The following is a 17,136-nucleotide window of genomic DNA, read 5'->3' as shown; positions in this document are numbered from 1 at the left end:
GGCCAGTTCACACCATAGAAACGTAGGCCAGGTGTGTTCCAGATGCCTTTCTGTATGAGCGTTTTTGATGCATTTTTCTCCCTCCTTTTTTCTTAAACTTAAATAAGGACATGTGTGTTCCAGAGTGTTTTTGGTCTGTTTAGGTGTGTTTTTGGTCTGTTTAGGTGTGTTCCAGTGTGTTTTTGATGCTTTTTACAGCGTTCCAGTATAGTCAAGTGCAGGAAAAATGCAGCACATTCAAATTTTGTTTTCTGCAACGCACTGAAACTGCAAGCACTGGTGGGAACTATGCCATTAAAGCTGAGTTCCACCCAAAAACTGAACTTCCGCTGTCCAGATTCCTCCCCCCCTCCGTTATCGCATTTGGCACCTTTCAGGGGGGAGCAGATACCTGTCTAATACAGGTATTTGCACCCACTTCTGGGCATAGATAGTCGCATTATCTGTGGGTATCTACACCACTTCCAATCCCCGCTGTCTTCTGGGAGACACATGTCCCAGAAGACAGCAGGGACCATTTGGATCGCGCAGTGCGACTCGCGAATGCGCAGTAGGGAACCAGGAAGTGAAGGCGCAAGGCTTCACTTCCTGATTCCCTTACTGAAGATGGCGGCGGGTGCATCTGAGGGCTGAGGGACAGGTCAGCTTCGGGTGCCGACATCGCGGGCGCCCTGGACAGCTAAGAGCCCTTTTACACTGGTGTGTTTTTGCCGCATTTTCGCGGTAAAAATAGCTCTAATAAAACGCTCCCCATGCATCTCAATGGACCCTTTCACACTGAGGCGTTGCGCTGGAGGAGCGTTGAGAAAAGTCCTGCAAGCAGCATCTTTGGTGCAGCTTTTGAGCGCTGAAAAAAACGCTCCAAATACGCCCCTCTCCATTGAAATTAATTGAAAACGCTGTAAAATAGCGGTGTTTTACCGCTATTTTAACGCTCCGCTATAGGCGTTTCCAGTGTGAAAGGGCTCTAAGTGTCATGACTTTAAAAAAAAAATTTGGTGAAACCCCGCTTTAAAGACCATATAACCTCCTTTAATGCGTTTTTGATGCAGAAAACAAACGCACTGGACTCCATGTGGTGTGAACTGGCCCTAAAAGGTTTCGCTGCCAAAATGCAGAAAGATTGCTTATGGAAACACGAGCAAGTGACCCCCTGACAACCTTTGCCATAGTAAACTTGTCAAATCTGCCTACAGTTCCAAGAGTGATTGTCATCTGACTGCCAAATAAATAGGGAGAGAGAGTCACATGTATAGTCATGGGAAAAAATGAAGTACACTGCATTGGAAATTGTTGACTTTTTCAAATTATTTGACAAATATTAGTTCTTCATTCTGCCTTCAAATAAAGGTGATATAAGTGAATAAGAAAATGGCTTTTTCAATTGTTTATTCTACAAAAATACACTATATTGCTAAAAGTATTGGGACTCCTGCCTTTACACGAACATGAACTTTAATGAAACAAACACGAACGTAGTGACCTACTACGAGGAATTTCAGCTCTTGAGCACCACCCTTTGGGCCCCTTCTGCTAATTTCATGTTTGGTGAGCATTGATTCTGCGTGTCTGTACTTTCGACTTTAGTGTGACGGATTTGTGTACTGACTAAACAAAAATCTGACGTGGAACTGTTGTCCTCCTAAAATTTACAAGCATATCATCAAAAATTGGACAATTGTCAAAAGGAGCGTACTAATGATAAGATTTTAGGACAACAGTCTGTCAACGGGCAATCCCCTGCCAACAATCGGACCGTGTTTACGAGGCTTTAGGCCGGGTTCACACCTATGCAAACTGAATGCGCATTTCCCCGCATTCAATTCGCATAGCAGGAGAATGTGACTGGCTCTCTATGGAGCCGGTACACATATCTCCGCAGCGGGTCCGGTGCGGTGTGCTGGAAAAACGCGTGCCTTTTTTGGTGCATTTCAGGTTCGATTTCAGCCCAAAATTCGGGCTGAAGTCGGACCTGAACCGGTGAACCAACACGCACCGGCCCCCTGCTGTGTGCCGCAAGCGACGACAGTGTGAACCCGGCCTTAGACTGGGATGCCATTAAAGTTCATGTGAGTGTAAAAGCGAGTGTCCCAATACTTTTGGTAATATTGTGTAAGTACACCCTTGCCCTCCGAAGCTGGTGGTAAATGAAGGGGGTATGCTTTAATGTTTTCTGTGTGACAAATCTGCATTTTAATTTAGGTTATGAGAATGAATACACAATGTCAATTCTATGTGTCAGTTGTTCAGGTAGATCGATCGTCTATTATCTGTAGGCACAATTTTAAATCCAGATCTGTTTCCCTGATCAAATACATTCAATTTAAATTTGCATTGGGTGTACTTACTTTTTTACATGACCGTACCTTAGAAACAATTCTTATGGGATGACATTTACCAGTTTTTAGAAACAACTTGGCTGCTTGTCCAGAAATCAAGGTCTTCTTGTCCACCCTGTACAAGTCTTTATGATTTATTTCCCGTAATACACTTGCGGCTGTGTCTTTGCCGGGTCCTGCATGTCTAGTATTATTTTATAGTGTTGAGGGCTGCTTGTGCTTTTCTTGGTTCATTTGCCACATTATATCTCTATGTGTTATATGATCGTTTTTTTTTTTATTATTATTATTGAATTCCTGTGTAATCCACATCTCAGCCACATTGGATTGCTGCTTTGTTTTCTGACCCCCCCCCTGTAATTATTTGCACTAATTTTAGCGACATGTGAAAATCATGTGTTTGTCTTGTGACTTTATGCATATATATAGTATTACTTTTTTTTTTTTGCTACAGAGAAATGTTGCCAATCTTCCAAAATGTTAACCATGGAAATGCAGCGGGTGCCATATTTCCTGTTTTTTGGTTTTTAATTTCCTTTTTTATATTGTTTTGTGTCCCGTGTCCACTTGGACATGAGAAACTTGTGAAATATATTATTGCTTTACTCTTCTGTCACTTTATGTTGTGTTTTTCAAATTTGTATAACATACCGGATCTGAGAATACACTATACTGAAGAGATTGTTGGTGTGACTTGCTTTCCTGCTTTTAGATTACAGAAGTACTGAATGTAACTGACTGTGAAAACAACAGGTGTGGGAGCTTCCTGGTACCGAGATATTATTGCATTTCCATTGTTAAAGGCACAGTCCACCTTTTGGGGAAAAAAATAATAATAATAATAATAAATGCACCCACATTGATTAGGAAAAAAAATGTAACAAGAAAAAAGGGGAAGCTGCGCTGCATATATATTAATGTGAACATAAATCAACATAGATGAACAATATGCTGTATATAGTGCACAAAGGACACCAGTGCAAATCTATAACTTATACACAAGTGTTAAAGCGGGAGTTCACCCAATTCCTTTTTTTTTTCTATTTTCCCCTTAGATTCCTGCTCATTTTGTCTAGGGGAATCAGCTATTTGTTTTAAAATATGAGCAGTACTTACCCGTTTTCGAGATGCATCTTCTCAGTCGGCTTCCGGGTATGGGTCTTCGGGAGCGGGCGTTCCTTCTTGATTGACAGGCTTCCGAGAGGCTTCCGACGGTCGCATCCATCGCGTCACTCGTAGCCGAAAGAAGCCGAACGTCGGTGCGGCTCTATACTGCGCCTGCGCACCGACGTTCGGCTTCTTTCGGAAAATCGTGACGCGATGGATGCGACCATCGGAAGCCTCTCGGAAGACTGTCAATCAAGAAGGAACGCCCAGTCCCGCAGCCCATACCCGGAAGCGGCGGAGAAGATGCATCTCGTAAACGGGTAAGTACGGATCATATTTTAAAACAAATAGCCGATTCCCCTAGACAAAACGAGCATGAAGCTAAGGGGAAAATGTGTAAGCTATGGGTGAACCTCCGCTTTAAATAATAAAAAGTTTGTATGGATAGATAAGTCCCAAAAGTTCAAATAAGGATGTGACAGAGATAACAAAAGACTGTCCGAATGGGTGTTGAGCAGGTCCAGAGGAAATCGTGTGAATCAGTAAGACTGATGAGAGTAGCCTCCACCACTTATGTTCTATCTGCTTACCGAAATGATTGGACCTCTAACGAGATCAACAACGCATTAAATCAACAAGCCAGCCCAAGAACTCCTGGAATCCTGTCACTCTGTCTGTCTCCATATCCTTATATTGTCAGATCGTCATTCCTCCATATGCATGACCCAGAAGGAAAACACTAACATAGCGTGATATCGTCTAAAAGGTTTATTAATAAAAGTAGATACACTCACATGAATGCAGATAAAAAGTGCGTGTAAATCTCTGCTGTAGCCGGCCGGCTCTGCTATCCGCTCTGCCTTCCGGATAGACAGCGTGGTACAACTCGTGGTGACGTCAGCACGCCGCTCCTCCCTACGCCGTTTCGTCACAACAATGAGTTCTTTTTTTTTTTTTGCATTTAGGTCTAAAAGACATTGCAACAGCAATAAAGTAAATGTAATTTCTGCATTACTAGTAACAAACTATACAGTGAAACCTAGGATTGCGAGTAACGCAGTTAACTAGCGTTTTTCGCAATACAAGGTTTTTTGTTTTGTTTTTTATTTAAATCCTGACTCGGTTTGTGAGTGTTGTCTTGCATAACGAGCAGGATTCAAGCCTCTGCGGTTTGCAGTACCGCATTTAGCCAGAAGTGTGGGGGCGCCGGAGCAGTTCAGAAATACTCTGAAACACTTGGAAATAATAGAATTTTTTTGTACTCACCGTAAAATCCCTTTCTCTGAGTCCATGGACGGACACAGCTCCTTAAATCTAAGTGGGTTATGTTCCCTGTTTACAGGAGAGGACTAGGCAGAAACATGTTAGACAATTAAATACATGTAACATTAACAGAGTTGAACAGCCCCGCCCAGGGGGCGGTCCCTCCAGACATAACCCTCCTCACTGCAGCATGCAGCCTCAGTTTGTAACAAGCAGTACAAACCTAAAAAGGAGGGGTGGGTGCTGTGTCCGTCCATGGACTCAGAGAAAAGGATTTTACGGTGAGTACAAAAAAATCCTATTTTCTCTTATCGTCCATGGACGGACACAGCTCCTTAAGTCTTGACAAGTGGGACGTCCCCAAGCAGTGTCAAAAACGAGGGGTGGGAAATACATCAGTAAAATAAAATAACATTTCTCCTCAGGGCACTTGGCCCAAAGGGAGTCATACGTCCTCCTCGCTAGGCAGAACGAAACTGAGGCTGCATGCTACAGTGAGGAGGGTTATGTCTGGAGGGACCGCCCCCTGGGCGGGGCTGTACAACTCTGTTAATGTAACATGTATTTAATTATCTAACATGTTTCTGCCTAGTCCTCTCCTGTAAACAGGGAACATAACGCACTTGTCAAGATTTAAGGAGCTGTGTCCATCCATGGACGATAAGTTCAACCGAGCTGTCCCCGAGTATTTCCGAGGCTCTCCGGCACCTCTCCCATCTCTGGCCACATGCGGAATTGCATGCCATAGAAGTCAATGCGGAAAAAAAATATTTTTGTTTCCATTGACTTCTATGGGCAAACTCGCTTTGATATGCGAGTGCTTTGGATTACAAGCTTTCTCCTGGAACAGATTATACTCGTAATCCAAGGTTCCACTGTACAAAGAAAATATGGATACTGTGACAAATACATCACAGCTTCTGCTGACACTGATTGTGTTGTCACAATGAAAATAGAATTGGAGTGTTACTAAACCCAGGAGCCTGCATTCACTATATCTGATCTCCCACAGTACACAGGAGTCTGCATTCACTATATCTGATCTCCCACAGTACACAGAACATGGAAATACAATCATTTTAGTACAGTAAGACCTTGGATTGCGAGTAACGCGGTTTACGAGCGCTTCACAATACGAGCTGTTTTTTTTTTATTTTATTTTTTTAATCCTGACTCGGTTTGCTAGCGAGAATTCAAGCCTCTGGGGTGTGTAGTACTGGATTTGGCCAGAGGTGCTCGGAGACACTCGGAGCTGAGTGTCTCAGAGTGGTCTCCAAGCTTCTCTGAGTGTTTTCCAAGTGTCTCTGGCACCCCCTCTGGCCGCATGCATTACTGCATAGACAAGCAGTGGCTGTGGAACTAATTATCTGAGTTTCCATTGATTCCTATGGGGAAACTCGCTTTGATATGCAAGTGCTTTGGATTACAAGCATTCTTCTAGAACGAACAATGCTCGTAATCCAAGGTATTACCGAGATATTATTGCAGTGACATTGTTAAAGGCACAGTCCACCTTTTTTGGAGAAAAAAAATAAAATAACACGTGCACCCACGTTGATAAGGGGGAAAAAAGTGTATTTGTTTTTTTGTTTTTTTTTCATTTAGACCTGCAGCATATTGCAACAACAATAGAATAAATGTAATTCCTGTGCTACCAGTAACAAAACCTTACAAAGAAAATGTGGATACTGGGACAAATAAATCAAAGCTGCTGCTAACAGCGATTGTGTTCCCACAATGAAAATAGCAATAAACATAATACAGGCATACCCCGCTTTAAGTACACTCACTTTACATACACTCGCGAGTAAGGACATACCTGCAAGTGTATGTAAAGTGCCTTACAAGTACTGTACAGACATTTTGCAGCCGCAGTAGAAGGAGCTGAAGCTTCGAGAGCATACCCCGCCCTGTTCCCGTGTGCCCCTGACACCCCCACTACAGCTCCTGAAACCCCCACTACAGCTCCCGACACCCCCACTACAGCTCCCGACACCCCCACTACAGCTCCTGACCCCCCACTACACCCTATAAGTGAAAAAAGGTATTGTTTCACTTTAAGTACATTTTCGTTTTACATACATGCTCTGGTCCCATTGTGTACTCAAAAGTGGGGTATGCCTGTAAATGGTGCTGTGCCGCCGCCCTACTACAATCATAATCTATAATAAGTGAAAAGCATTCAAATGGTACAAATAAATAATCCTGTGCAACCGCTCAAAAGAAAATTGCTAAATAAATAATAAGCAAATGCTTAAAGTGAATCACAATGCGCCAGTATGTTGAATAATGAGCCCACATCGATGTCCTTATATAAACAGTCGGTGTATTTTCAAAACTTCATAATAACTTTCGTTTATAAAGAACAGAAATCTAGCGTGCTGATATTAGCTTCAAACTTACATGACTGATGATCCCAACACCAGTGTAAAACCATAAACTGTACTTTGCCACCTCAGTGCTCACAGTACCCTCGCCCGAATTGTGTCTCACATAAAACCCAAGACCCGTGACGTAACACGTAGGGCGGAGCGGTGGTAGAGAACCGGAAGTGACGTATTAGGAACCCCCGAGCGGTATTCCTTCATGTGTTTCTAAGAGCTGTTTTTGTAAAACCCAAAACCTGTGATGTAACACATAGGGCGGAGCGGTGGTAGACAAGGCCTGGAAGTGACGTATCATGAAGCCCGAACTTTATTCCTTCTTTTATTTCTACGAGCTGTTTGATTGTATTTTAATGTGTTATTTTATTAATAAATCGGGCCCGTATTTGAGAAATACTACAGCAGGGGTGGCAAACACAAGGCCCGCGGGCCGAATCCGGCCCGCTGGACCTTGTAATGTGGCCCGCACAGTAGCCTACTCATTTTGGCAGGTTGGGATCCCAGTCCCTTAGTCCCGCGAGCGGCGCGGCAAATTAGTGCATGCGCGGCCTGTCAGTTTGAGCACAGGCATCTTCCCCTTACTGTGCCGCTCTGACTCTGCCTCCGTCTCCGCCCCCACCTCCACGCCGTGTCTCCACCCATCTCGGCTTAGGCTACCACTCTGGCCTCCGCCCTGTCTCCGCCTCCACTGCCGCCTCTGCTCTGTCTCCACCCATGTCGGCTTACAATGCTGCTCTTGTCTCCGCCCACTGGCGTAGTGTGGGGGGGCCGTGGCACCGGGCGCAAGCATCCAGTGCCAGTATCACTCCTTCCTATGGACCGTGTCACTCGCTACGCTCCAGCCGCCATGTTGCGGCTCAGGGATTGGCAGCGGCTGCCCGATGATTGGACGAACGGGTGTCATGTGCGGTGGCAGGGGCCATCATCTTCTCCTCCTCCACGCCGGACAGGATTTCCCCTTGATGTGGCAGCCAGTCTGTGACTGGTGCAGCGGCGCCTGCTCTACCCCACAGCGCAGCATATGTGGTGAAATTACATCTCCAGGGATCTTCCATTCTGACCAAGTGAACTGTGGTACGTGACAGTGACACAGATGCACAGTACAGTCACACAGTGTACACTACTACACACATACACAGAGCATCACCAACTCCCCCAATGTTCCTCCTGCCCCCACTTATTCTCAATGTTCCCCCTAATTATCCCCAATGTTCCTCCTGTCCCCCCAATGTCCCTCCTGCCCCCCAATGTCCCTTCTGTCCCCCAATGTTCCTCCTGCCACCCCACTTATCTGCAATGTCCCTCCTGTCCCCCCAATGTTCCTCCTGTCCCCCCACTTATATCCAATGTCCCTCCTGTCCCCCCAATTATCCCCAATGTTCCTCATGTCCCTCCTGTCCCCCAATGTTCCTCCTGCCACCCCACTTATCCGCAATGTCCCTCCTGTCCCCCAATGCTCCTCCTGTCCCCCCACTTATATCCAAAGTCCCTCCTGTCCCCCAAAAAAGGAACTATAGCCCAATACAAAGGGAGGAAGCCTATACAGGGAGGTACCAGAGCTGGGCCAGGTAGGAAGGTAGGAGAGAGTACAGATGTGAGGAATTTTTAGGCGCAATCCTGACCCCTGCACTAAATACGTAGCGCAATCCTGACCCATGCACTGTATTTGTAGCGCACCCGGCCCTTTGAGGGTAACCATACTGCTGATGCGGCCCCCGATGAATTTGAGTTTGCCACCCCTGTACTACAGTATTGGAGGCCTCTCTATGTTCTCTCTTTTGAATTCATGAGTGACACAGCACGGCCGCATGAATAGACCCACACCCTTTGTTCCCGGAGTATATACTGGAGAATACAGTGCAGGGGGAGGAGCTGAAGGAGACCCAACATGAGCAGAGGAATCACTGGAGGCACCGGAAGGGGGAAGACACACTGAGCAGCATGGAGGAGGGGGAATCGACTGACACTAATAGCAGGTGAGTGCCAGTGTCCCTGATCCTATCCCTCCACTACCATCACCCCTCTGCCTCATCCCACCATGCCAGTCTGATCCCACCATCCCTCTCCTCTGCCTCTGATCCCACCATGCCTCTATTGATGATCCCCCCCCCCCATCCCTCTGATGATGATCCCAATATCCCTCTGATGATGTTCCCAATATCCCTCTGATGATGATCCCACTATCCCTCTGCCTTGGATCCCACCATCCCTCTGCCTCTGATCCCACCATCCTCTCCTCTTCCTCTGATCCCACCATGCCTCTGATGATGATCCCAATATCCCTCTGATGATGATCCCACCATCCCTCTCATGATGATCCCACAATGCCTCTGATCCCACCATCCCTCCTCTGCCTCTGATCCCACATCCCTCTCCTGCCTCTGATCCCACCATCCCTCTCCTCTGCCTCTGATCCCACCATCCCCCTCCTCTGATCCCACCATCCCTTTCTTCTGCCTCCGATCCCCCATCCCTCGTGATGCATCGCGGAATCGAATCGTGGACAAGATAATTGTAATCGAATTGTGAGACCAGTGAAGATGTGCACCCCTAATATTGGTATGCAAACACTGACTTTCTACAGGCCAAAGATGTAACATGCCCCCCCCCCCCCCATAAATCATAATGCAGGGCCAGTGCTGCATCAGCATTGTATTGGATGTAGTTGGTGAAGTCTAAGCTCCAGTGGTAAAGGCCTTTAATTTGCACTGAAGCAGAATGAATTCATTATGAAGGAAACATAATTACTAATTTATCTGTTTTTCACGCAATACTGATTTCAAGTGTAATAAAGTTTCAAACGCCCCCACCCAGATTGTTCGGTTTATTAAAGCATTTAATTCTCGTTTTTTATCTAGCGTGTGAAGACGAGTATAGCAATGAACTATCGGGAGGACAGGGCTATACCGGTACAGACTGGTTTGGCAGGTCACCCGGCTCCGCTGATCACAATTAAATATTGTTCTCATAGTCTGTCCTTCTTGCTTTAATTGTTAGCGTTTTCACTTACTGCCCTGCTGACAAAGTCGCTCTACCAGTCCTTTAAAGCGGTATTAAACCCAAAACGTATCATACTGCAGCTTACCAGTCATTAGATGTGGTGGCTGCATTAGTTTTCTTTCTTTGGCTTTTTTCCCCCCTCTGTTTTCACCTGGTGATCTGGCCAGTAACACACCTCCTGTATCAGCGAGACAGAAGCCTGGAGGATAAAGCACAGGCGGCACAGCAGACAGCACCATTGTCAGTCTGGGGGAGGGGGAGTGTTAAAGGGGTTGTAAAGGTACAATTTTTTTCCCTAAATATCTTCCTTTACCTTAGTGCAGTCCTCCTTCACTTACCTCATCCTTCCATTTTGCTTTTAAATGTTCTTATTTCTTCTGAGAAATCCTCACTTCCTGTTCTTCTGTCTGTAACTCCACACAGTAATGCAAGGCTTTCTCCCTGGTGTGGAGTGTCGTGTTTGCTCCCTCCCTTGGACTACAGGAGAGCCTCTGACCTCCTGCCCCCCCTCTGCAGCCTCTGACCTCCTGTTCCCCCTCCACAGCATCTGACCTCCTGCCCCCCCTGCAGCCTCTGACCTCCTGCCGCCCCTCTGCAGCCTCTGACCTCCTGTCCCCCCTCTCTGCAGCCTATGACCTGTTCCCTCCCCACAGCATCTGACCTCCTGTCCCCCTGCAGCCTCTGCCCTCCTTTCCCCCTCCACAGCATCTGACCTCCTGCAGCCTCTGACCTCCTGCCCCCCCTCTGCAGCCTATGACATGTCCCCTCCCCACAGCCTCTGACCTCCTGCCCCCCCCTCTGCAGCCTCTGACCTTCTGTCCCCCCCTCTGCAGCCTATGACATGTCCCCTCCCCACAGCCTCTGACCTCCTGCCCCCCCTCTGCAGCCTCTGACCTCTTGTCCCCCCCTCTGCAGCCTATGACCTGTCCCCTCCCCACAGCCTCTGAACTCCTGTTCCCCCTCTGCAGCCTCTGACCTCCTGTTCCCCCTTCACAGGATCTGACCTCCTGCCCCCCCTGCAGCCTCTGACCTCCTGTCCCCCCTCTGCAGCCTATGACCTGTCCCCTCCCCACAGCCTCTGACCTCCTGTCCCCCCCTCTGCAGCCTATGACCTGGCCAGTCTGAGGAGGGGGGGGGTGTCAATACAATATTGTAAGGGGGCACTGATCTAAAGGTTCCCCCCTTATATCAGTAAACCCCCTTACCTTAGTGTTCACTTTCTGCGTTAGGTGGTCTCTGGTCACCAGAGTCCTCCCCACATTCCCAGAGTTTCCCTTTACATCATAGTCTGCAGGATTCAACCTTACAGTGCAAGGGGGCACTCTGATGTAAAGGGAAATGCAGTGGACTCTGATATAAGTGTGGTCTCTGGTCACCCGTGCCCACCTTTATATTAGAGTTCGACCCCTTTCACATTGAGACGCTTTGCAGGTGCTATAACACTAAAGATAGCGCCCTGAAAGAGCCGCTCCTGCCCATTGAAATAAATAGGCATCGCAGCTATACTGCCGGCAAAGCGCATGATGTTATGATGTTGGGCTGGTATAATGCTATGGGGCTGGTATGAAATAATTTCCAGGGCTGGTTTTTTTTTCCCAGTCCGGCCCTGGCTGGGCCATTCCAAAACTTTAATCTTCTAGTGAAGCCATTCCTTGATTTGGATGTATGCTTTGGGTCGTTGTCATGCTGAAAGATGACGTTCCTCTTCATATGCCTGAAGTTTTTTGTTGCCAATATTGACGGGTATTTGGAACCATAATTCCTTCTACCTTGACTAAGGTCCCTGTTCCAGCTGAAGAAAAACAGCCCCAAAGTACAATGCTGCCACCACCATGCTTCACTGTGGGTATGGTGTTCTTTTGGTGATGTGCAGTGTTGTTTTTGTGCCAAACATAGCTTTTGAAATTATAGGCAAAAAGTTCAACCTTGGTTTTGTTATATCCTCTGTGTTGTGAGAGACACAAGACTCTGGTCTGGAACAATGGATGTTTATTTCAGGTCATCTGTACACTGCAACATGCATCTCAGGACAGTTCATCTTATCAGCTCCTTTACATGTGGTCTCTCTAAGATGGCTACTATGCCCCTTGACTCCTGTCATCACTGCTGGGTGGAGCCAGCCTTAAAGTGCCAGTAGATGCGGAACCCAAAAAATTCCCTGCCAGGAGCCTAACGCCCTGGGGGATCAGAGCTGGGCCCTCTTCGGAGGGCCACTTGACGATACACCCGTCACAGTTTTTTTGTGTTTCACTCTTTATGTGTGTGCACATTTTTTCCTGCACCGGGTGAAGTTTTTGGGTTGTGTTATGCACGCCACAGGCTTTTCAATTGAGCCTTTCATCTGATCAATATATGCTTATTGGAAAAAAAAAATCAATTTAATTTGCGTACTGTGTTCCACAACTGCGCAATTGTCAGTAAAAGTAACGCAAAAAAAAAAAACAGCCTGCTCATTGCAAAAAACGCACCGTCCGGAGCTGCAGTGGTTAAAAAACATACGTTTCAAACGCAGGAAAATGACACCTATTGGCAAAAGTTCTGAGTTTTTTTAAACTTTATTTCAGATGGAAACATTGCTACCGAGCTTCTAAATCTCTGGTCTGGACTTTTCCTCTGTGTCAGTAATCAGGACTCGTATACTCATATACTGGGGGAGGCGTGGTGGAGAGGAGGCCCCGCCCATTCCCATGATCCCTCTCTCTGTGTTCCTGGTGATTTGCATACAGATCTCTCATCTTCTATAGAGATTTATGGGTCTGATGAACATGATAGTTGATATTCTTGTCTCTCTTCATATTCTCTAGCTTGGTGTATATGATGGAAGTGATATGGAAGATTATAATAATATAAAATGTAATGAGGGGTGGGCTCTCCATCAGGTGACCAGGACAGGATCTCGGTGGGGAGTTCTCTCACCCCCTTTATCAGGTATACTCTGGTTTCTCTTCAAACGCAAAAATCTAGAAGAGATGAGGAGATCCGCATTACTACCTTCGGGAAGTAGATGCGAGAGCCTTTGTAAAGGCTAAGAGCGAAGACGTCGAGGAACAAGGAAGGAAGCCGCCGAAGAACTCCCGAAGCGACTTCCAGACTTCTCGAAGATGGGGAAAAGCGAGAAGAAGACTGAAAAAGTGACTGATGAGACGAAGGAGACGAAGAGATGATGAGGAAGAACCCTGCCCCAGCCATTTCCTCCGAGGCCGCCGAGAATGTCTCCGCCTCAACCTCCACCTCCATCCCGGCCGGCGCCAGCCAACCGAGACCAGCGAAGCCGAAACTGCCTGCAGATGGGTTGCCAACCTTGGAGCCCTGGATGAAGCAGACGGTCGTGCTTCAGCTGAAAGAGGTGAACGGAAGAGTCCCTGACATGACCTCGGAGATCTTCGGCAGGAAGATGATTCTGGAGCAGGGCTTCAGCAAAGCGGAGACGCTTTCGGTGCAGTCCTTCGCAAGAGGGATCTTCTACATCACTTTTGGGTCTTTCCAAGTCTGCAGACGATACTGGGAGATGGTGAAGACCAGTGGCCCTGAATCCCCTTTTCGGAAGTTCGTTGCGAACTGCCCTATAACACAGGACGAGAAGTGGGTGACGGTTGCCATGCGGAATCCCCATACCCAAAGCAGAGACATAACCACCTACCTACAGAGGTTTTGCACCGTGGTAAAGGACCCAGTCCGAATCCTTGATGTCAACGGCTTCTGGATTGGGAAGTGGTCTGTGCTATGCAAGCTCAGGAAAGACCGTTCGGGGGACTTACAGCACCTGCAGGCGTGCTTCTCGCTAGGATCATCTGCAGGACACCTTTTCTACTCTGGGATACCCTACAACTGCAACAGATGTGGCCGTCCCGGACACATGGGAAAGGAGTGTACAGAACTTGCTTGCAAGATCTGTCGGGTTACAGGCCACGAGACCAAGGACTGTCCTAGGCCCAAAGCCTGCAACCTCTGCGGATTGCCAGAGCACACCTTCAGGCACTGCCCCCAAAGGACCCGGACCTATGCTGGAGCCCTGATCCAGGGTAAACCAGCCTCCAGCTCTGGGAAGAAGCCGACCGAAAGCAAACCAAAAGAGCCTCGGAAGGCCACAGGTAAGTATACCCCTACCCCTGCCCCAGCCCCTGCCCTTGTCCCGTCCTGTCCCCGTCCCTGACCCTGTCCCGTCCCCTCCTCTGTCCCCTCTGGCACCCCACCCACCCCCTCCTGGCTCAGAGGAGAAACCTTCCTGCCCCACCCGCCCACACCCAGACCTGTCCTCCATGGAGGACTTCCCCGCCCTCCCCCCTTCCACCCCTGCCAGTGGCCAAACAGGAACCCGGAAACGGAAGACTGTGAGCCCACTGGCAGAACAACCCGCCACCTCCACCAAACGGCCCAACGGGGTCCAGCACGAAAGCGCTGGACCAGGGCAAGTAGTGGAGGACCTGGAGTCTGCAGGTGAGGAAGGCGAGGAGGAGAATATGGCCGACTATGTGCCTATCCCCACCGCCAACTTCAGTGAGAAAGTTGAGGAGGAGAATATGGCCGACTATGTGCCTATCCCCACCGCCAACTTCAGTGAGACAGTTGAGGAAGTCCTGGAGGAACTGGGCATAACCCAGAACCCAGAACAGGCAGCTGTGGAGATGGAGGAGCCCCCCCCCCCTTCGGGGAGGTAAGTTCGGCCCCTTGCTAACTAGACCTCATACCCCTTTTTCATTATGGCTGAGATCTCAATCTTTTCCATTAATGTGAGGAGTATCAAGGATACCTCTAGAATGCGAACGGCGCTGACTTTTCTTTCAACTCATCAGAGTGATGTTTACATGCTCCAGGAGTGCGGTCTTCCTCCTCTGAGAAGGTACAGTCATCTGACCTCTCAGTGGACCCTCGGTCCCTCCTACTGGTCCGGGGGTGGCAATTGCAGGAATGCAGGGGTAGCCATTCTTATCAGGGGGGGACGCTTCACGGTTGACTCCATCCATGAGCTTGTCTGTGGCCGTCTTTTTGGTCATAGATGCGCTCGCGGGCGGGAGAGCCAATTAGGCTCATCAACGTGTACGCCCCCCCAGATACGAATGCGCGCCTGGAACTTTTCCAGACCCTGCGGATGCAACTTGTCACCACCAGAGCAGTAGTGATCGGCGGTGATTTTAACTGTCCGATAGAGGAGGATGGGCCGCAGTTCTAGCATATACGCAAAACTTGATGTTACTTCAAAACTGCTCATGGAGATGATCTCGGAGGCATCCTTGCGGGACGCCGTGGATCCATAGGGCAAGGTACCGTGAATTATTCATGGTGCCGACCCGATGGATCTGTGCGTTCCAGGATTGACTTCGTGCTCACTTCAAGAGCAGTCAAGCATCGTGAGTTCTTCATGATCCCCTGCCTTTTTCTCTGACCACAGGGCCATTCACTTTCGGGGTGAACTGGGCGAGAGCTTTGCTCACGGACAGGTTCCTGGAAGCTGAATACCACCCTGCTGGAAAATGAGGAATGATGGGGGAACTCCGGGAGGCCTATGCCTCTTGGACGGAGGAAAAGAGATTCTTCGGAAAGGTAAGTGATTGGTGGGAGGTTGTGAAAGTTAAGCTGCGCAGCTTCTTTCAGGCAAGGGGACGACAGCAAGTGTGTGCAAAGGAAGAAGGAACTCAGGAGACTGCAACGTGAGTTGCAGTCCTGCAGGACCTTCACCACTGCGGCTGGGACGTTAGTCAGGACCTGGAGGACACCAAGAAGAACCTGAAAGGGTACTTTGAGGAAGAATCATGGCCACATTGTCTTCCGTGCCAAGGTGGAGAATCTTGAGAAAGGTGAGAAGTGTAACTCTTTCTTTTCAGGAAACTCCATTCAGGACACACTCCCTTGTCTGAACTGCGTGACGAGACCGGGAACTCTCCAGAAGGGAAGGAGGCTGTAATGCAAGTAGTTGAAGACTACTACACCAACCTCTACTCCCCGAAAGAAACGGACTCGGAGGCAGCCGACAGGTTCTGTCAGGTATCACTAACCAAATTGATCCTGCAGATTCATCGACCGTCAACGCCCCCCCTGGTGTTGGAGGAGCTGCCACTCTGCCGCTAAATCCTTTAGGCGGGGCAGGACCCCGGGCTGCGATGGTCTCCCAGTTGAGCTCTATGTAGCCCTGTGGGACCTCGTGGGCCCGGACCTGCTCGAGCTGTACGAGGAGATGGTGGTGGAGGGTAGAATGCCTCCTTCACTGAGAGAGGGGATGATCACGATTTTGTATAAGCGCAAAGGGGAGAGATCGGACTGAAACATTGGCGTCCGATCTCTCTTTTGAACGTGGACTACAAAATCCTCGCCAAGGTTTTGGCCAACAGGCTGAAATCTGTCATCGGACAGATCATCCACCCGGATCAAACTTGTGGCATTCCTGGCAGAAGGATTGCAGACAGCCTCGCGCTTGTCAGGGACACGGTCCAGTACATCCAGGACCGCCGTGTGCATGCGGCCCTGGTCAGTCTTGACCAGGAGAAGGCCTTTGACCGTGTCTCCCATGAGTTCATGTGCAGAACCTGCGCAGGCTTGGTCTTGGGGAACTGTTTTGTTCGTATGTGAATGTAATGTATAAAGACATTTGTAGTTTGGTGCTGGTAAATGGTTGGAAAACTGACCCCTTCTGAGGTTCTCTCGGGGGTCAGACAAGGCTGCCCTCTCTCACCTCTGCTTTTTGTTTGCTGTATAGAGCTATTCGCCCAAAGCATCAGACGGAACCCAGAGTCAGAGGGATTACCGCACCAGGACCGGAAGACGGGAGGTCAAGTGCTCGCTCTACATGGATGACGTGACGGTGTTCTGTGCCGACCAGCGCTCCATCAACACACTCGTCCAGACGTGCGAGGACTTCGGCCAAGCTTCGGGGGCAAAAGTCAACTGCGGGAAGTCGGAAGTCATGCTCTTCGGAAAATGGTTCCTGCCTTCTTCTGCACCCATACCGTTCAGCCTCAAAGCGGATTTCATCAAAATTCTTGGAGTCTGGTTTGGAGCGGAGGGCGCAGCCCTGAAGTCCTGGGAGGAAAGACTGGCTAAGGATGAGA

General features: G+C 48.5%; 1 protein-coding gene across 1 annotated transcript; it reads left to right on the top strand.

The window, feature by feature from the left end:
• The first annotated feature begins 13,252 nt into the window (after window positions 1-13,252).
• LOC120914610 lies at window positions 13,253-16,882 on the top strand. Its single transcript, XM_040325293.1, has 2 exons — window positions 13,253-14,184; window positions 16,785-16,882. Exons 1-2 carry the CDS (start codon window positions 13,254-13,256, stop codon window positions 16,880-16,882), a joined length of 1,029 nt encoding a protein of 342 aa, XP_040181227.1. The 5' UTR covers window position 13,253.
• The last annotated feature ends 254 nt before the right edge of the window (window positions 16,883-17,136 follow it).

This window comes from Rana temporaria, chromosome 9 (genome assembly GCF_905171775.1).
Source record: "Rana temporaria chromosome 9, aRanTem1.1, whole genome shotgun sequence".
Taxonomy (NCBI): domain Eukaryota; kingdom Metazoa; phylum Chordata; class Amphibia; order Anura; family Ranidae; genus Rana; species Rana temporaria.
The sequence above is the reverse complement of the archived record's forward strand: the minus strand, read 5'-3'. Positions and strand labels throughout refer to the sequence as shown.